This window comes from Salminus brasiliensis, chromosome 7 (assembly GCF_030463535.1).
Source record: "Salminus brasiliensis chromosome 7, fSalBra1.hap2, whole genome shotgun sequence".
NCBI classification, from domain to species: Eukaryota; Metazoa; Chordata; class Actinopteri; order Characiformes; family Bryconidae; genus Salminus; species Salminus brasiliensis.
The window spans coordinates 31,112,015-31,133,236 of NC_132884.1; the positions used below are offsets into that span (position 1 = coordinate 31,112,015).

The 21,222-nt window shown below is 39.0% G+C and overlaps 1 protein-coding gene across 2 annotated transcripts in view; it reads left to right on the top strand.

The window, feature by feature from the left end:
* The window catches only part of LOC140560265 (metabotropic glutamate receptor 4-like), a 164,700-nt gene that overhangs the window by 138,618 nt on the left and 4,860 nt on the right, over nt 1-21,222 (top strand). For both annotated transcript variants that reach the window (XM_072684592.1, XM_072684593.1), the window contains exons 7-9: nt 3,910-4,110; nt 11,518-11,654; nt 11,818-12,753. In XM_072684592.1, the coding sequence (XP_072540693.1) occupies nt 3,910-4,110; nt 11,518-11,654; nt 11,818-12,753 (1,274 nt within the window). The remainder of the gene's footprint in view (nt 1-3,909; nt 4,111-11,517; nt 11,655-11,817; nt 12,754-21,222) is intronic.

Here is a 21,222-nt window from a genome sequence, read left to right on the forward strand (position 1 = left end):
TCTCCCCTTAGTCATGTTGGTGTGAGTATTGACCCGAATAATCACTGAAAAAAGAAGTTATAACAGGTGATATCGCTCAAAGGCATAAACTGTACATTTTATCATAATCATATTTCACAACTGACAGGTGAAATGACAAACATTGATAATCTTCTTTTACAGTGGCATCTGTCTAAAGGTGAATAAATTAGGCAGCAAGTAAACAGTCAGTTCTTAAAGGTGATGAAACTGAGTTAAAAACTGTAAAAAAAATAAAAATAAAAAAAGAGCAAGCATAAAAAGCAAGATTTATGTCATGGACACCCAAGTCCTTGATCCATTGAGGCCCCACCTCACAACTTACAGGACTTGCTTGAATCTGCTGCTTACGTCTTTGTGCCAGATACCACAGAATTCTAGTAGAGTCAATGCCACGAATGGTCAAATCTGTTGTAAATCTGTTGTAGATGGTGCTCATGTCATGGCTGATCAGTGTATATGTATGATGCTATATATATTATATGTGTGTGAACACTGACTTCACTCAACTGTCCACCTCAGTCCTTGCTCTTTCTGAGCAGCAAGTGATGGAATGTTGCTACATACTTTGCAGAGTAAGCGTTACTTGTCTTGTACTGGACTTGTAAGGAGAACCGGAGCAGAATGTCAGGAGAACCCCCCTGGGTTGTGCAGTTTATATAGCGCCATTATGAATATGGTCGAGAAATTGAACTGGAGAGGATGGAAAAGAGAACTGGCAGCTTGTGAGAAGTGCAAGTACCCAGGAGAAAGTCACAGCATGCCAAAAAGTACAATGTAGATGTGCTGGTACTGCCGGTGAGTACTGGCCCACTTTGAGAACTGCAACTCAGTGTATCTCCTAATTACGAAGAGCCATAGAAAAGACAATGGTAGTTCATATAAATGATCATACATTGACAAGGTCAATTTACCTAGGTTGAGAGTATGGAAACGTACATTAAAAGCCATATTACAAAAAAAAAAATATGACTCAGAATGAAACAAATCGAAAACTGCAGCGCACTGCAGTATGACAGACTCCATTGGAGCTTTTCTTGGCACAGAGTCAGAGCCATTAGTCCCAAGGGGATCTGAGCCTTCAGAGGAAGCAAGCTTGGCTCTTTACAACCCATGAGCGGAGAGAGGTGCAAGGGGTCAGGAGTGTGGTACTCAGTCACAGCCTCTACCTCTGACACCAGCAGGCCCCAGAAAACCCCTCTGTGATGCCTCTTTTAATGTGAATGGATTTCTCTAAAGGCTGAAAGCTAGCTAGTGAAGTGTGTGTGGGCGTGCTCTGACTTGGGATGAGAACTGTGTATTTGTAGAGAAGGCAAGACAAAGATGTGTACTTGAGGAGCATGTGTGTGCGTACGTGTATGTACTGAGACAAAGTGGAGTGTGTGGGCTGGCTATCCTTTCTCCGTTATTGCTATAGCTATTGCTTCCACACAGCTCTGTGGTTACTCTAGACCACTCAGAAAATTGCACTTTGATTATTTTTATCCCAGCACTGCTGGTGGCAAACAATTACACACACAGTCATGTGTAAAAAAAACAGCTGATGTAGTTAATTTTTATTATTTATTTTAAAGGCAAGTGATTAATTCAAAATTATGCATAAATACACAAAACTAACAGTAATGGAGAAAGGGAAAAAACAAATCAGTTTTAATGTGGTTCCAAAATATTGACATACTCAACGCAAAAAGGCTAATTACACACTAAGGTGTATTATTCAGTAACTACAGAGACTTCTGTACAAACTGGTGGAGCTATTCTTTGGTAATAGAAGACTAGAACACTTTCAGCCGCCAGTGGATTTTAAGAGGTTGAAAAATAGTTACAAAGAAATGATGAGCTTTGCTTTTATTGGCGTTTATGGCACTTTGACTGGCCATAGCCGCATACCCTTGCCTTGCATAGTCTACCTAGTCCTAGCTTAGCACTGTAAGAAAAACAAACATTCCCTGTCTGGATCAAGGCTCAGTAATGGAATAAAATATTCAGTTCACCCTAAGCAGAACCCGGATTTTAACATGCCTGTTCTTCCAACCCCAGCATTATGATCCGAAACTGATTACAACCAAATAGAGAAAGGGTCATTTTTATAAAAATAAATATATGTTTAAGCTAATACAACCTTTACAGCCAGCAGATGTGCTTTTATTGATAATCTCAAACGCAGGCTATAAATATTTCCTAAGTGATAATAATAATTCCTGATTTAAATACAAAACAAAAAAATCATCAGAGACACTTTGACAACAGCCAAATTATGATGACTGGTTCAGAGCATCTGGTTTCGTGGAGTTTTCCCAGTATGCAGTAGTCAGTACCTACCAAAACTATTCCAAAGAAGCACTTTTGAACAGCGACCTAGTGAACTGAAAACAAAGTCATTGGTGCAGAAAGTTCAGAATGTGTTATGTTTAGTTTAAACCTCCTTTCTATGTGTCAGCTAGTTAGCTCTTTGGTGGTTAAGGTGGACCAGGTAGAGGTGCACACCCTGGGTTTATTGAAGGATTGAGAGCAAGGCTAGCCAGTGTGGTCCGATCCCTCAGAAGAGCTACTGTAGTTAAAAAAAAAGTTAATGCTGTCTATGTCTTGTTAAGTGCTTACCTTCATGGATCATAGCTGCTTTAGTGGGCAAGGGGGACCTATACAATATTGGGCAGGTGGTTTTAATGTAATGGCTGATGAGTGTATGTTGAAGTGCAATATTACATGCTGTTAGCTGCAAATGAGTAAATTCTCTGTTTCAGAATACATAGTCATACCAGCTGGCTAAATGGTTTCTCTCATCATAACACATGAGAATTTACATAAAAGACCTGTTAGGTCCTTGTTTTTCTGGTCAGTGTCTTTTCTAACTTTGCCTATTGTTTATTATGTGGGGAAAGACCAAATTGCCAAAGTCCATTTTAGGTATTGAGTCCTGTCTCGTTGACATATGCCAGCGCTCTCCTAGTTTGCTTAGGCACAGTAATAATTGAAGCTGGTCCTTTGCAATTAAGATCTTATGAAAAAAGAAACCGTAGAGCAAATCCAGCTCTAATGAATATACAGCTGTCTGGCACAATTATAGGAGCATGGAGAGATAATTAATCTTGCTCGCTCTCTCAATGTCTATTATTCTACCCTCATGCATTAGCAGACATGTTCTATTCATCAGCCAGGGCTGGAGAACAAGAAGGGGCATCAGGAGCCTAATAGTTTTAAGGAGACACTTATATTTGTTGTTTTGAAAAATGCTTGTTTTCCATTTATCAAGTATTTCAGCATATTTTTAATCAAAGTAGAAGTGATTAGAGCTTCTCTGGAAATTATATTTATTATTTACACTATCCAGTGAAGTGGATAATTAATGCATCAATTTGTTTTTCCTTTTAGTGATATTATTTATTTTTTTGTCGTAATAGAATGTGCTTTCCTTTTGCAGGCTTATGTTATTCAGATTACATTTTCACAAACTAATCTTTAAATAAATTTGTATTATTTTATACATTAAACAATGGCAGTAATCAATTGCAGGCATTTATTGAAGCAATTATCCTTGTGGGATTAATTATTTGTGCTTCTTTTGCCCTAACCATGATGACATAACTGAAATATTAATACATAACCGAATTGAAATGACTTGTCCTGTTGTCAATACAGTAAATTATTCTACTCTGTCATTTGTGCTAACAACAGAATTTGGTCCTGTGAACATTTCTATTAAAAGCACAAATTGAGCACTTCAGAGGTCTTTGTGTTGAATCACTGCATCAGTACGCATGCCTTTTTTTTGTTGGCCTGGGATGTTTATGCTTGCAAAGAAAAGGGTCTGTAAAGTTGGGGAGGAAATGAACTGGTAAATATCTTTACTGACCAAGCACTAAATTTTACCTGCTCTCTTTTCCCATCTAGATCAAGAGAGGATTGGCAAAGACTCAGCATATGAGCAAGAGGGCAAGGTCATGTTTGTGATCAATGCTGTGTACGCCATGGCCCATGCGCTTCACAACATGCACCGAGACCTGTGTCCCAACAAGGTGGGACTTTGCTCCAGGATGGACCCTGTTGATGGAACTCTCCTGCTGAAGTATATCCGCAAAGTCAACATTACAGGTTTGCATTCTTTTTTTTCTTTTGAGAAAATGCACAACTGTAATGGTAATGTAATTTTAATTTCTATTATCCTGTTTCTGCACAAAATATCTATATTCAAATGCTTAAGATGGATGATTTACTTAGCAGTGTCTGGTCTGGGTGTGCTTCTCAGATTTTAGAAGTATTAATAGAACACGTACGCATGGATGCATATTTGAACAGTGGCCCACAGATCTTGCTTTTTATATTCTCTCTCCAGATGTAAATTGTCAACAAACGGCTGAACAAATAAAAGAATATTACAAAGATTAGCTGCAGGGATGGGTTCGAATTGTATGGAGCTGAGAAATCCCCAAAGGACAACAGACTGCTTCTCTGAAAAGTGTTGAAAATGCTCAAAGCATATCCATACCCTCACAAGGCTCTTTCCCAGCCATTTCTATCTCAGTTAAAGCTGTTTTCAGTGGCTAACAAACACTTTGAATGGCCTTTTCCTCCTTCTTCAATGACAGCAAAAATTAAAGGCTAAGAATTTTTATGTCTTCTGCACTAGGAGATAGAAAAGCACTGAAGCAGATCCACATAAAGTATGGTGCCAAAATGTAGCAAGCTTATTTTACATTAAATGTCCATACACAATGCAGTTCTTTTTTTATTATTCTCTTTTTATTTTCTCTTTATCATTTATAAATTAACAGGCTGTTTTTGTTACTGTGGTGTTAAGAGTACTTTATATGTTAATAACCCCTGTTCTGGTTGACTGACCTGTCCTACGCCTCCTTCAAAGAGGGGCAACACTCCTTATAACTTCAACTGAATAGGCAAGGCTAAACTGCTGTGGTTCGAATAGGCAGCTATATGCAAGTAGTTCTGTGTGACCTCACAAAAACAGTTAATTAAGGCTGTTGTTGCTGATCATTTTGTTTTACATGATATGGACCCTTTAACCCCTTAACACACCAAGGCGAATTACACACTGAGGTGTATTATTCAGTAACAACAGGACTTTCTGTACTAGTGAACTAGTGGGGCTATTCTTTGGTAGCAGAAGTTTGTAACCCTTCGGCCCACCAGTGGTCTATAGGGGTTAAGCTCATCCACTATAGAGTCATAAACCATGCATATGTTAGAATTTATCATTAGAATGGTCTAATCCGGAGTCATTTTTAGATTCCTGTTTTCCTGTTTTTGAGTTGTTATATTCTCATTCTGCACAATGGTTCACCAAGGGCTCTGAGATTTCGAAACCATTCTTTAGATACTTACCATCTGTGCTGTTCCACCCACACACACCCGCCCCCTTTTGATGAGCCTTTGAGTGAGGTTCGTTAGAGACTTCAATAGACTGAGATCGTCGGTGCGTCTCAATTTGCCCCTAAGCTTTTCCCTTAGCCACTCTGCCTCCATTTGTGCATTCTATTGAAGGCCTGCAATCTTGGAGTGTGTCCTGAACTATTAACAGTAAGGAGTAGCTCGTAAAGCCCTCCAGAAGCAAGCCCATGAAACTTGCCACTGACATTTATATCCCATAATTCTTTGCGACAGGGGTGAGCATCAAGTGCCACTTGCAGTGAAGTGCGAGTGGGTAAGGGGCAAATTGACACAGGCCCAGAATCAAGATTTTTTTTATTTGTGCAGCCATCATTACTGCTAGAGGACACTCAACTTTAGTGGATGTCAAGCTCCAAAGCCCAGGCAGTGTTTACTTCCTTTGGTGTTGTCACTGATGTGTGATGCTGGGATTATTTCCAGTTTCTGACATTTGTAACAATGTAACATCTGTAGAAAATGTTAATGTCAAGTATAACATAGAGCAATAAGCCTGGTCACGCTGCAGCCGAGGGGAGGAAAGAATGTCATGGTTGACTGTTGTCTGGATATATTCAGAATTGATCAAAGTGTTCTTTATTTCAGCAGTCTAGAAATAAAAGTTCTGAAATGATCCTTGGCGGATAATGTAGCAATAGGCGGAGATGGGGAATTGATTCAGCGACTCAGACTTGAGTCACACCCAAGTTCTAGTTTGACTAATTGCTGACATGACTAATGCTTACCCTTAAATTTGATTCTAGACTTTACAAAATTTTCAAAATTTACAAAAGTCACGAACCTGAAAAAGAAAATCAGAACAAAACTCTGCCTAATTGAAGTAGGACCACCAACCTTAAAGCAACATTATGTAGCAATTGCACCATAAAACAACAGCTTGAAAACCTTGCAGATGGTACGTTGATTAGTAACAGGGTGAATATGTGCAGGAAGCACACTCGTTACCACTCCATGTCTGGAACGCTGCTACTGCTCTGTGTAGGGTGAATGAGTCTCATGTGGGACATTTTTGCATTGAGGATGCTTTCTGTTTAAAGTTTAAAAAGGTTAAGACTGTTTTAAGATTAGGTAATTCAGCCTAACTTTGGTGGAGCTGCACAAGACCCATCATGAGGACTGCATTACTCTGTATAACCTGCGTCACATCAGCGAAAAATCCTGTAATCCTTACTCTGCCATCTTAGTCTACATGCTTGTTTCAGATGCCAGGTCTGTGTCTCTCAGATTGACAACAAATGCACATGTACAGCTGTTAATCTCTCATACTGCTGCTTGAATGCGGTAAATGAATAAAAGTCTTTTCATCTTGTGTACATGGATGGCTTGGCCAGACACTTTACCAAGGCCGTGCCCATGCAATTCCATACTCCTGCAGTTCACAGCAGCTCCAAGTTTAATATGGCTTTAAACAGTGAGCCTTACCTTGTAGGTAAACCTTCAGTCTGATGGACAAAATGAAGTGCTAGCTGTAGTTTGGATTGCATGCCAGCTAGTACATTGAATAATCTATTTGAAGTTTTAGTAAGTTACATACCATATATCCATACATACCATTAACATTTACTAAAACTTTTACTGCATTTATGGTATGTAGTGCCTCAGACTGCCATGTTTTCTGTAATGTAAACTGATCTTTGTTATTTGGGTTAGTGGTATGCAGGCAATGCCTGCAGCTATTAATGAGATGAAACTTATGTACTAAAGACTTGAGATTCACATTTGCACCCCAGAGACTGAAATCTTATATTCACACCCCAGAGACTAAAGACTTACATTTGCACACCAGAGACTGATGACTTACCTCCACACAAAAAACTGAAGACTCACACTTGCACTCCAGAGACTGAAGACTTGATCCAGATTCAGACCCCAGAGTAAAGAACACCCCACATATTCGAGACTCAGCTCAGATTCAAAAAAGTGATTTATGAGCATCTCTTGTTCAAGAAAAAAACATAAAAAAAAACTCATTAATGCTTTAGAGTAACAGCATTGGCATGAGAAGTATTCATGACATATTCATGAACTGTACAGTAACACTTACATAATGTAATCATTATGAAACATTCAAATACATTCATTAATAAAGAATACGAGTATAATGCAATGCTTTAAAAACTGTGGGAATAAACTATGCTTATGTCATGATATGGTCATGAATAAATTAAAATATGTTCAGGGAATGAACAGCCTACAATACTAAGCACATGGCAAGCTTAATTTGTTTATTTACACCAGCTTTTGCTTAAGCATGAACTGCAAGACACATTACTAAGCACAAATAAAACAAATGGTTATTGAATGTATTATATTTTTAAAATGTCTTTGCACAATCAAGTTAGCATTTGTGATTTTACTAAATATTTGTAAAAACACGTCAGTTAATGTTCATCAAATGTTTGCCATAGCTTAGTCAAAACTGTGAGTTAATAAACAACAAACACAATTACTGAATGTCTCGCTTCTCTGACTGTTATACCAGTTTTATTTCAGTGTTCTATCAGTGTCTAATACAAGAGACCTAGAGGCATATAGCCCAGATTATTACTTTAAAACCACCACGAAGTGTAATACGGAAGTAAATACGTAATTGTTACTGTATGACATATACAGCATATATCTAATCAAAAAATCATTCAATGATTAATGTAATGTATAGGAAAGAAATGTGCTTTAGCATCACTACATTATACATATATTACTCATTAATGAATGCATTTGCTAAATATTTAAAAACGATTATGGAATTGTACTGAGTGTTCACATTGTTAATGAATAAACCATGAATGTTTTCTGCACATATAGTTACTATAAAGCATTAGCAAAGTATTTAGCTGATGTAGAACCTTTACGTTATGTAGCTTCTTTAAACTTTAAGGTTTTTTTTACTTCTACACATCTCGGTTACTATATATATATATATATATATATATATATATATATATATATATATATATATATATATATATATATATAATGTGTCACCTCCCTTGTTTTTGCTTCAGACCTTCAGACCTTTCAGTTTGGTCTGAACCAAAAAAACAAGTGTGAAAGGTGCATCAGACTACAATCCAGACCCAAGGAACAAACTAAACAATGGTTCGGTTTATTTGCAGTGAAAACCTTTTTCAAGGTTCAGACTTTTGGACCAAGTTCTATGCTTGAAGTATCACGCAACATTCTTTAGTGGCAACCAAAATGAATCTGTGACAGTGTCAAGTATGGGGATATTCAACTCACATCGACAATTATAACGAGATGTAGGTATATCATGGAAAAGTTCTTTAGTGCACTTGCTAAATTGCAACGCAAACTTTTACTATGTTTTCTAGAAATGTTGCTACACTTCAAACCTAACCAAACTAAGTAAGGAAGTGCATTATGTTTTCCAATATGTATTGAATTTAACAGCATTAAAAAAGGTTTGTTTGTAATGCTGAGACTGGCCACATAGTTTGGTCAATGGGTATGAGTTAAGAGGGCTATCAGCTGACATTTGAGCCCAAAGTGAGAAGGTAAGCACTTTCCATTTAATCATTTTGCTTTAAGGACTGGAAGTTGTCATGTTAAGAACCCTCTAAATGATTGTAATACAAACTGCCAACCATTTAATGCTCTGAAGTACACTCTCAACTCTCACTTCATGCTATAAGTCCTGAGTCCAGGGTGATTTCAAGAGCAGTGTAAAAATATTCCAGTTCCAAGCTCTCCTCCATGGTAGATTCCCTAAGGGGAAATTGTAATGATTTTATCACTCGTATTTGCTTAGCATCTTCTGATAATGATAGGACTGATAAACTGGGCTGAAAGCATGTCTTGTAATACACTAATGTGATTATAAATTCCCAAGGTATAAATCTCTGCCGTTATGTACTTCAATGTTTGAAGTGTTATTTGAATAAATATTCCTCCCTCACAGAATCCCAGTAATCCTTCACGTCTGGGTGTATGTTTTTGTGTTGCACTCCACTGTCGTCATACCACAGCTATGGAATGTTTTCAGCCTTTAATCCAGCCGGGCTGACTCATCATGTTGTGGATTAGGCATCATGAATCTTCCAGCCCGGCACAAAGGAAGTGGATATTCATCAATACAAATCCAGCCTTCCTGATCATAGCCCCTGCTCGTCAGTGAGAAAGCCCTGCAAGGACTAGAATCTGGAATAGTAAACCAGGCAAAAGCACACATTCAGATGCTTTTATTCCTCTGAATGCAGGGGCCTTGACGAAATCTTGACCCAAAGCTTCAACAATAGATAGAAGATTATGAAAGTTCCGTATTTGAGCAATGAAAGAAGCCACCTAATTCCAGAAGTCGACAAAGTCCACAAATCCTGTACTTTAGTGAAAGTCGAGATTACCTTATCAACTATTTCCCGAATAGAAGGTGAAATATGTGTTTCTACTTGTGTTGGTACAAAGCACTGTTGCAGTACTAACATATTTGCTTTTGTACTAAGAAATAAATGGATGAGTTACTTTATATATTCTGTATATTACATTTCTAATGATTAAAATGAACACCTAATGACATACACAGGTAGGGTATGCCACTTCTCATTTTACTCTAGTATTCACAGTAAGGTGCTAAGCTATGAAGTGCTAAATTACAGTTAATTGGAATTTAGTGACTTGGTTTAGTGAAAGGTGCATTAGGAGTGGTTTGCATCAACTTGAAAGCTCTTTTGGATTTTAGAAGATCCAGTTTTCTGAAAAGTAGAATATTCTACTTTGAAATGTTATGAAATCTCAAAACATAAAAATGTCATTAAACTGCAGATTTGTGAATAGTACAGTATAGTTTGATAATGGATATTAGGGTAATAAACTAACATTTGAGTTTTTCACTGCCATTTACTGCTCTAAAGTACGCTCTCAACTTTCACCTCATGACATAAGTTTGGAGTACAGGGTGATGACTGCCAAATACAATTGTAACAAATTCATGTCAAAACATGAAAAATGGCAATAATGGACATAAAAGGTTTATGTCTAAAAGCAATGATATGCACTTAACTACTGTAAAACACTGCCTAATTCAGTAGCATATTTCCAGACTGGTGTTTGGGTTTCAGCCAAAAGTTGTTGTTTTTCACATGGATTGCCTTTTGTGTAATTTTACTTCATACAGTGCTGTGAAAACATAGTTGCCTCCTGTCATTTGTGCACATTCCTGGATGGCATTACATCTTAACCGAAAGCTTATGAATGCACAAAGGGGATCCTGAGGGAACCACAACACCAACGTGTTAGACATTTTCTGTATATATTGAGAAAACATATTCAACACCCAATCCCCCTGTTTGAATAAGTGATTACCACTTTCCTTTAAATAGCTGGTTACACCCCCCCCCCTCCTTAGCAGCAATAACTGCAACCAAACACGTTTTATAGTTGTTAATTACTGTCTCACAGTGTCATGGAGGAATTATGGTCCACTCCTCGTTGCTGAACTGCGTCAGCTCAGTGATATTCATGGGCCTTTAAGCATGAACTGAAATGTTTCACCATATGGTTTGGGTTTGGGCTCTAAATAGGCCATTCAAAAGTTAAAATGTCTTATGTGTTTGCCATTGTGTGTTATGTGTTATGTGTTAACCATAGTGATAGTGGATCCCTTTTTCCCACAAGCATCTACAAAAGTTTTTTCCACCAATGCAAACAACCCTTTAACCACACACAGAGCATTGTTAAGCATCTAAATTGTTCTTTGAGTTTTAATAGTTTTATATAGAGCCGTTGCCTTTGCTAAACATCCCTTTCTTAAAGAGTTACACAGCTAAGCACAACACACAAGCTAAGCACAACTGCTTTTCTTTGCAAAAGTTATGCCTACGATTACACAGTTCATTTGTCTTATGAGTGCCTAATGCAGACGTGTCAAACTGGGTTCCTTCTGGGCCATAGCTCTTCGGAGATTAGAGTTTTCCCCATCTAATATTCCAAATTCAATTCATAGAGACCTTGCTAATTAGCTGATGAGTTGAATCAGGTGTGTTTAATGAGGAGGGACAATAAACCTTGCAGTGCTGTTGTCCACCAGGACTAGATTCTGACAAATGTGCTCTAATTGTCCCTCTCTGCTCCTATCTCCAGTCACATCTGGTAATCCTGTGCAGTTCAATGAGAATGGAGATGCCCCGGGCCGTTATGATATCTTCCAATACCAGCTAACTAACCAAACAGCCGAGTACAAAATTATCGGCAGCTGGACGGACAAGCTCAACCTTAACGTAAGTCCCTCTTTCTGTGAAAGTCCACATCTAAGCCTAAAGCCTCCAGTGATTAATGATAAAACACTGGCCTCTAAAGGCCACACTGTCAGAACATCATTTTGTAGTAAATTATCAGTGTGTTTGTGAACGATGGATTAAAATTGCTTTAATGATGTCCCAGATGTCGGTGGTGCAGTGGCCAGGTGGTGTACGTCAGGTGCCTTCCTCCACCTGCAGCCAACCCTGCAAGCCGGGCTGGCGCAAGAAGGTTGTGAAGGGCATCCCCTGCTGCTGGCACTGTGAACGCTGCGACGGCTACCAGTTCCAGGCTGACCCGTTCACCTGCAAGATGTGCCGCTTCAACATGCGGCCCAATGAGAACCACACGAGTTGCCTGCCTATTCCCATCATCCAGCTTGAGTGGAGTTCTCCTTGGGCGGTTGTATCGGTTCTCGTTGCTGTGCTGGGCATTATATCCACCTTGTTTGTGATGGTCACCTTCATGCGCTACAATGACACTCCGATTGTAAAAGCATCCGGACGGGAGCTAAGTTATGTCCTGTTGACTGGCATCTTCCTGTGCTATGCCACTACTTTCCTGATGATCGCCACTCCTACTATTGCGCTGTGTTCATTCCGTCGCATTTTTCTGGGCCTTGGGATGAGTATAAGTTATGCTGCATTGCTAACCAAAACCAATCGTATTTACCGTATATTCGAGCAAGGGAGGATGTCAGTGAGCGCTCCGAGATTCATCAGCCCAGCATCACAGTTGGTGATCACCTTCATCTTGATCTCAGTCCAACTTCTAGGGGTAAGCGTTTGGTTTGTGGTGGACCCTCCCCAAACGTTCATTGACTATGAGGACCAACGCATGGCTAACCCACAGCTAGCGCGGGGTGTGCTCAAGTGTGACATCTCAGACCTGTCTCTAATCTGCCTGCTGGGGTACAGCATGCTGCTGATGGTCACATGTACAGTCTATGCCATAAAAACGCGCAGGGTGCCAGAAACCTTCAACGAAGCAAAGCCCATCGGCTTCACCATGTACACCACCTGCATCATCTGGCTGGCCTTCATCCCCATCTTCTTTGGCACAGCCCAGTCACTTGAAAAGGTAAGACAAACTGGTGAAACATGCTGGAATAACACTGCATTTGTTTCAGTTCAATCTCAGCAAAGAGAAACATTACATATTTAGGCTTCAGGCGGAAGACAACAGCTGAATCGTCAATAGTAATTCATCTGGTTTCCAGTGAGATCTAACTGAACTATACGACAACTGTATGAAGTATGAAGAGAGCAATATTCTCCTGAAATTCTATCATGTCATTCCAGAATCTGGAAAACAAGAAGTTTCTTTTCTTCTCTACCTAACGCTGTGCCTTCAGGGATAAAAGAGCCTTTGCAGAAGTAAAGAAATTGAGCAGAGCCTTTCTTTAGATGAAATAATTCATGGACAAGCGGTGTTCAAAAATAGCAGATGTTGTTAAAGCACTGCCCATAGGAAACCCTGTAAAGCAGTTTTATCCCCAGCCCCCACGCACTCCAATTGCCTTGCTCTGCTCTACTAATTTCAATTAGAAAGCCACAATCCTTCTGTTTCTGAAGCTGCAGATAACAGCTTTCTTCACCTTCATTTATTTAATTAGTGTTGTCCTTAGAAAGATGAAACAAGGTACTAATATGTGTTTTTTTAGGCAGGCCTGTGCATAAGCACCTATTAAGGCTTTAATGTTGCAATAGTGCTTGGGACTACAAAAAGAAATAAATAATGCAGCTGTGTCACTCATACAATACTAAAACAGTAGCTTACTCTGCGATATGCCCAAAAGTATTCAGACACCTCTTATAAGTAGCAAAGTCAGCTATTTAAAGCACACTGTTTCTGACATAAGCATTCATCAATAGAACTGGATGCTCTGGAGAAGCTCCACATAAGCTTAAGGTCACCATTCCAAATGCCAGGTGTCAACTGGAGGGGTCTAGAGCTATCCAGCATTGTGCTGCAGAGCAATGGAATTGCATTCTTTGGAGAGATAGACTGTATTGAATGCCTTTGGGATGAGTTCAAGTGGTGTTTGTGATCCACAAACATCATTACCTGACTTAATACAACCAAATCCACCCTTGTAACAGTGTTCCCACATCTAGAGCTACAGACTTTTGGACATATGTTAATTCTGTCTGAATATACACTATATGTTCTTACCTGCAACGTCCTCTTTAGACTGAACCAAGAATTTGTCATTGCTTGTCTCACTTGCAGTGTACAAACAAATCCATGCAACAATACTAAAACAAAGAAGGAAGGAAAAATAGAGGATCATATGCAAATTCCAGCCCCAACAAACAACACCGTCTAATGATATTAACATATCAAAACAATGGTACACAATGGCAAGCTGACAAGCTGGAAAGACACAGGGAGACAGTGATGACATGTCTTTTTACAGCAATTAAACGCCTCACTTCCTCCTAGCTCTTGATTTACTTTATCTGTCTACCTGTTCGCTCGTTTCCCGCTTGCTGCCAGGCGCCTTATCAGCACTCGCTCCCGCACTCATTTAGCTTGTGTCAAAGCAAACATGATGAATGTCACTTGAGGCTTTCTGGATCATTTGAATGACGGCATCTGGTCCAGTCTCTATAGTTTGTGATCAGTGAGCGAAAACATCTGTTGTAAAGGGGAAGTCGGACCAATGTGTATCTCACCTGCAGAGATAGATGTTAGATAGTCTGGCATTCAGGGCTGGAAGGTCTGAGCTTGACACTGAGGTCCAAGTGCAAGCCGCCCTACTTGCACAGACTGCTATTTGTATGCATTCCCACCTGAGAGAATTGCAGGCTGACAGAGTGGTGCTAAATTGTTCACTTGCCACAGATTTCCCTCTATTGTGTGGTTGACAGAGTAATTATTGTCTCTTTAAAAGTGAGGCCAGCAACTCGTATTTACATACAGGTGTGTTCCAGCACTGAAAGAAGCTTTGAATAACATGGTAGTCTGTCTCTTGACACGCATGGGTGAAGGTAGCCATTTTCACGGTCAGACTTAAACCGAGTTGTGGTCTATTGTACTGTTCACTTCAATCACTTTTTCTGGATTTCAAAACAGCACATTTGCAAGTCTGGACTGTAGAAATGCGGGCATTAATTAAAACAGAGTTGTATATAAAGTGCCTCTACATTGGATATTATAAACTGTATCTAATCAGAGCCATTTTAGTCAGTGGTATACCCAGAGGAGTAGCTGGGGTGGCACTAGCCAGTTGAATCAAAATCCCCCAATGTGATGCCCAATGCCAGGCATCAGCAAGAGGCATTTAAAAGCTCTCTGGCATTGGGCTGTGGCGCCATGGAATTGGGTTCCCTGGTGTAGGATTTTGGCATGAGTGGTGTTGTGGTCCAGAAGTAATGATACAATAGCAGTACCTGACCTCACTAATGCCCCTATGGCTGAATGCAGTCAAATCCTCACAGCAATACGCAAGATCATTGAGACCATTTAACATTCATGTACCCCAGAACAAATACACACTCTGTCATTGATGTGAGGCACCAACAGCTATTTGAATACTGAAAGCCCCCTTGTGTAGAGGCCCGTTAAATGTGAGTGAGTAAGTCACAAGCAAGGTCTATGAGGTCATTCGCATCCAAAAATAGTCACAAAACAGTCACAGTATCACATGATGTTACAAGGTAGAAAAAAAGAAACAAATAAATCTGACAAGTGGTAGCAAGCTCTGCTCAGAAAGGTAATATGAGACAGTTCAAAAACAACCTAAATTAATAGTCATATGAACACACTGCATATGCACTAATTAGCCATAACATTAGCACTACCTGCCCAATATTAAGTAGGTCCCCTTTGAGCCATCACAACAGATCTAACCATTCAAAGCATGGACAACACGTGTGCTGTGGTATCTGGCACCATTACTAGCAGATCTTTTAAGTCCTGTAAGTTCTAAGGTGGAGCCTTCATGGATCGTGTCAATGAGCCTTGGGTGTCCATGACTCTTTTACCACTTTTGGTAGGTACTGACTATGGTATACCTGAAAAAACCCACAAGACCTGCTTGATGTTTCAGAGATGCTCTGACCCAGTGGTTTAGCCATCTGGCCCTTGTCAGTGCCTCAGATCTTTAGACCTTCCCCTGTTTCCCGCTTCCTCCTCTTGACAGATGCCACTGTAGCTGAAAATAATCTGTGTTTTTCACTTCACCTGTCACCTGGTACTAATGTTATGGATTGTAGCCTCTCCATTGAGTCAACTGAGTGGACGTGCTGGTGTAGCTGGTAGTGTCGCAGCAACCACAAGTCAAAGTAGGCAGCTTCAAACCTCATCACTTTTGTTAATTCCCATCAGGAAACTGGATAAAGTCCATTTTCTTTCTGAGTTAATAATCCATTACAAAAGTGGTGTCTTTTAAGTTTGGAATGTGAATAAGTCCCTTTGGAGAGCCCACAGAGTTTAATTTTTTATCACTCATCACTCAGTGAAGTATTCAAGTCACCTACTGAACCTTCCGGTTATGTGATTGACAAAGTTGGCATCTAATTTTAGTTTCCTGAATTGGAAGAGAAAGTGGAACAGTCTGTATGCATTGAGCCACTTGGGGCAGAGTCTCTGAGGACTAAACCCTTTTCAGTCCCGTGTTCCCGTTTCAGTTGTCTGCAGTCCCTCATTAGACTGCAGACGTGGTGTCTGCACATACATTGCCTCAGGCTGAGATACTGATGTGAGGTGTGTGTTGTGCTTTATTGTGTTGTGCATTTCATCATTTTTGGATTGTATCTGAGCACTAGTGTGGATTTGATTGTTGTAGATCAAGGGGATAAGTACAGACTCATGGTCTAAACTCACCAGTAATTAAATCACTTTTTTTTAATACCTATTTTCTTCCTAGGGTTGCCATGATACCAGAATTTTGACTATAAAATCAATACCAAGTGCATCTGTGACTTGATACGAGTAATATATGATATTATACTATGGCAAAAAAAATATTGAATATTGAACTGGCCACAAAGCATTTAAACGTTCATTACTCAGTTTAGTTACAGCTTCATTAACGTTAATAAATATGAAACAAAATTATTTGAATGAAAAGAAATTAAATAAGTAATTAATTTAAACATGACTTCATTCATCATTAGGAGGCGATAAACAGTGATATCAAAATTCTTTAAATCTCTTAGTTGAATAGTCATATTGTATATCTTGGAGCACAGCATCGTATGTATGTTACACTATATTGTAAAAACAATGGTAAAAAGTCTGAGACTCACCCACCAGTTAGGACCTCTTATCACGCAATGCTGACTAGCTGTGTATATTTATTTTTAGTGACTATATACAAAATGAAAATAGCAAAGGAAAGAGATGTATGTGTTTTCTGTATTATTGTTTACTGGCAACTACTGCTTGTGTGATTTATCCAGTGAAAGCACAGGACTGTTTAAACAAGCAGCCTGAAAAATGTGAATGGCAATGTTTGCAAGAAGTGCCTCTCCAAAAACTTTTGCCGTGAGCAGATTTATGCAGGTACTTCCCAAGACAGATGACACACAGCCCAGGACGGCACTTACCAACTCCTGAGCATTAAAGCAACCTGAACAATGTGAGCAGTAAGATAGCAGCACTTATCCAACAACGCTTACCATAAATTGATTTGTGTATAATGAATTAGTTGTCTTTAAAATCAACAGCAAAATGATATGGCTGCAATAAAAAAATAATAATAATGGGTACGTAAGCAAAGTAATACAAACTTTGCAATTAACCAATCAAACAAGAACGATAAAAATAGCTCAACATAACTAATAGAACAAGTGGCTTCTCCAAATTCAACACAAAATGCCACTTTTAATGACGACTGCAGCCTTGGAATCATTCAAGACAAGCATACTTTAATACTTAATAGAGCACCCATTTGATGTTTTAACCGGCATAATTTCTTTCGGAATATTATCTGATTCTTCATGAACAAAGGCCCTCCAGTTCACTAATCTTCATGGGTTTTCTTTCTACAACCTCCACTTTCAAATCCCACCAAAGATTTTCTATGATGACCACTCCTTGACATCTTCTGAAATCAAGCCTTGGTGGACTTTGAGATGTGCTTGGGACCATTGTCCTGTTAGAAGGTCCAAAGATGCCCAAGCTTCAGCTTCCTCACGTTTTCATGAAGGCATGACGTTTTCTTCTAAGATTTCCTGATACTTGATTGAATCCATCTTGCCCTGCACTTGGTACAGCTTTTCAGAGCCAGAGGAAGCAAATCAGTCCCAGAGCATCACCAAGCCACAGCCAGGCTTCAGTGTAGGCAGGGTGTTCTTTTCAGCAAATTCTTCATTCCTCCTCTTTCAGACGTACTGCTGATCCATAGGCCTGAAAAGTTCCAGTTTTGTTTCATTGCTCCACAGAACAGAATGCCAAAACGTCTCTGACTTATTTATAAGGTTTTGAGCAGCTTGGAACTGGCTTTTCTTGTGCTTTTGGGTCAGTTGACTGACAGTTTGAAAGTTTGCTAAAATACTTAAATACGTTTCATACATTTATTTTTTAATCAGGAACATCTTATAAAAAGTTATAATATTTACAGTTTTTTACTTGAAGATATTTAATGCATTATGATAAAACATAAGTAAGTTTAGATGTGCTAAGTGGGACATTTCTGGCCTACGTCAAAGTACAATACACAGTTTGATTTACCAACAGGCAGAATCCAATTTCAAGATGATTTAAATAAATATTTGACTGTATTGAAAAAGCATTTAACCTTGTATACATCTTTCATGCTACTAATGAGGTGAATGAAAGTGGATGTGATCAACAGTTTAATATGTCTAAAGTCTTAGACTGGACATTAGACTGGTGTAAGACATTAGACTGGTGTAGACTGTGAGAGTAGCGGCAGTGGTCCTACTCATTCTTTGCATTTATTTCATGATTTATTGCAGAATAAAGTCATTCTGGACCACTTACTAATACTAAATGGAAATTCAAATGCTAATAGGCGAGGTTTTTAATCAACAAATATTAACCAGGGCGGCCAACTCACGCAATTGGCTCTAATCTCATACTCTCATGCTGCTCTTGCCATTTTTCATGCAATTGTAACATTCCCTTTAAAACCCCTCCTTTAGATGAATTAACTATGGATAAGGTTTCCTACAGCTGCCGCTTCGAATTTCACTAATTAAACACAGGCTGGACCGGCAAAAGCCACCTTTTATGGACTATGAACAGACATACAGTCAACTGCATGTTAGACAAACATTATGATTACTTTCACATGCTCAGGTCGTTGTCAGCCCTGTATTAACTATCTGCATCCGTAATATCAGCACATACACTGTTTATTTATTACAACATATAAATAGATGTCAGTTTGTACTGTGGTGCTCATCATCTCCTCATGTTAAAATGACCTGTTTACTGTTTCAGGCACTGGAGCTCCCAAAGGCCTGAAGGAGTGATGAAACACATAGTGAATGTTAATGAACCACTGTTGTTCTATGAGCAGTGTGCATTTAAAGTATAAAACATGTAAACTGTAGAAAAATAAATAAATTAAATTGTCTAGCATTTATACAGTTGCATTTAGTTCAGTAAAGTTTTCTATTCAATGTCTGCCTTTGCTTGCTTATTTTTAGATGTCTGTAGTGTCTTAGAGCTTCATATCCTTGCTGAGTTTTCTCCTGGGCACAGCCCTTCTCTCCATGCTTGTGCTAGAAATCCTTTCATTGACAGTGAGCTCCACAGATCGCAGCAGTGGGTCGCAAATAGGTGGGAAGTTAGTCTGTTTGGCAATTAAATCCCTTTTCTTCTCACCCTGCGAAACTAATTCATTGATACAGCTTTTTTTCTTCTCTCTCTGCATGCAATCGGAACAGAATCAGAGCCACTTACCTACACATGATGAAGAAGAATCTGCAAGAAGCGATAGCAGGCACTTCTCTAGAGCAAGAATTTATAAATTCCACAACTATGAGTGTTTAGTTTTTATACCTCAATGAGCTTTCCCCAAGGTTTTGTTTTGCGACTCTTCTTGTGCAATTTCTTCATTAGAAGTGCCATATGATGCATCTATTTAGTGATTTAAATAAATGATTTTAGGTAAATAATGTTTTTTATTCTAGGGCATCTTTGAGAGAAACACACATAAAAACAGACGAAGTGTTTCCAGAGTGGTGTTTCCAGCCAAGGTGTTGGGGGTACATAAAAAAACCCTATACTTCTTAAATTACAGTTTATTCTATTAATTGGACATGCAAGAATACAGGTTCTCTCCAAGACGGACGGCACAAACAGCCCTCTGCTCCCCTTACCAACTCTGGAGAGCCCTACTGAAATAGCTGCAAGGGGGGTTTTGAATATTAAATCTTATCAGAATCCATTGCCAGGTTTATAGGTAGCGATGCATACAAAGTATCATATATTGGTACAATTACAAGATGCCCTTTGCAACAAAATACATTTGCCGGAGTGTGTTTGTGGCCCTTGCTACAATGGAAATAAGTACATGTGCAAGCAGTGGGTAGTGAACCATTTAAGACCAAAGCTCTGTTCCAGTTAACTGTTTGGCCTTATGTCTTTTCAACCTAAAATTGGGTAAATTCGACATTTTATTTCCCTCCTCCCCTCCATGTGTTGAACTGGGATTTGATTTCCACCTCATGACTGGAAAAAGAGTCCTTGGGCAAAACTCCTGAAGCTAAATCACAGTCATGGCAGTTCTCAGAACTGGTGACGTTGTTATTAGAAGTTGTTTTTTATGAAAGCGGCGAACACCACAGTGTACAAACTCACATCACAAACATCATTTTGGCTGAAAAACCTTTAAAACTTTATGATGCTGTTTTCATTATGTGAAATGCTTCTTCTACTTCTGGAACATGATTAAATTGTATGTCGTTTTGGATAAAAGTAGCAGCAAATTCCTATAACTGTAAATTAAAACTGCATGTCAGTTCTATTGACTCTGATCGAGTGACTGCTGAATCAAAGGCCACCTTATATAGGAATTTAGGACAGACAGACAGTCAGCTGCATGTAAACAGACACTATGATTACCCGCACATGCTCAGGTCATTGTCAGCCCTGTATTAACTATCTGCATCAGTAATACCAGCACATACACTGTTTATTAACATATAAATAGATGTACTGTGATTGAAAATGTACTTTATAGACGTTTAGACAGGAATGACTCAGATTGAGCGACTGCTGTTGGATGGACAGAAAGCTGACATTGACGTTTTTTTCCTAAGCTAGCTAGTATCAGACATCCCAATACATACATTGAATGTTTTCCAACGTTGCATTAAAAAACCTATGATTTTACCAGGCACTGTAGTCTTGTTTTGAGAATTGAACTTAGTTGGCATTTCTTTTTACTTCTGTGTTGAAAATGTAATGCATTTGTGGTGCAAGAATTACATAGATAACATAATAACATAGCTTTTTCTTTTTTACACTTCAAGCCAAAATTTAAAGTGTTCTGTGGATGATGAAAATGAGCCATAAGAGGTAACAGTACTGTTGGAAGGCACAGAGCGTATTCTCCTTACCTAGCGT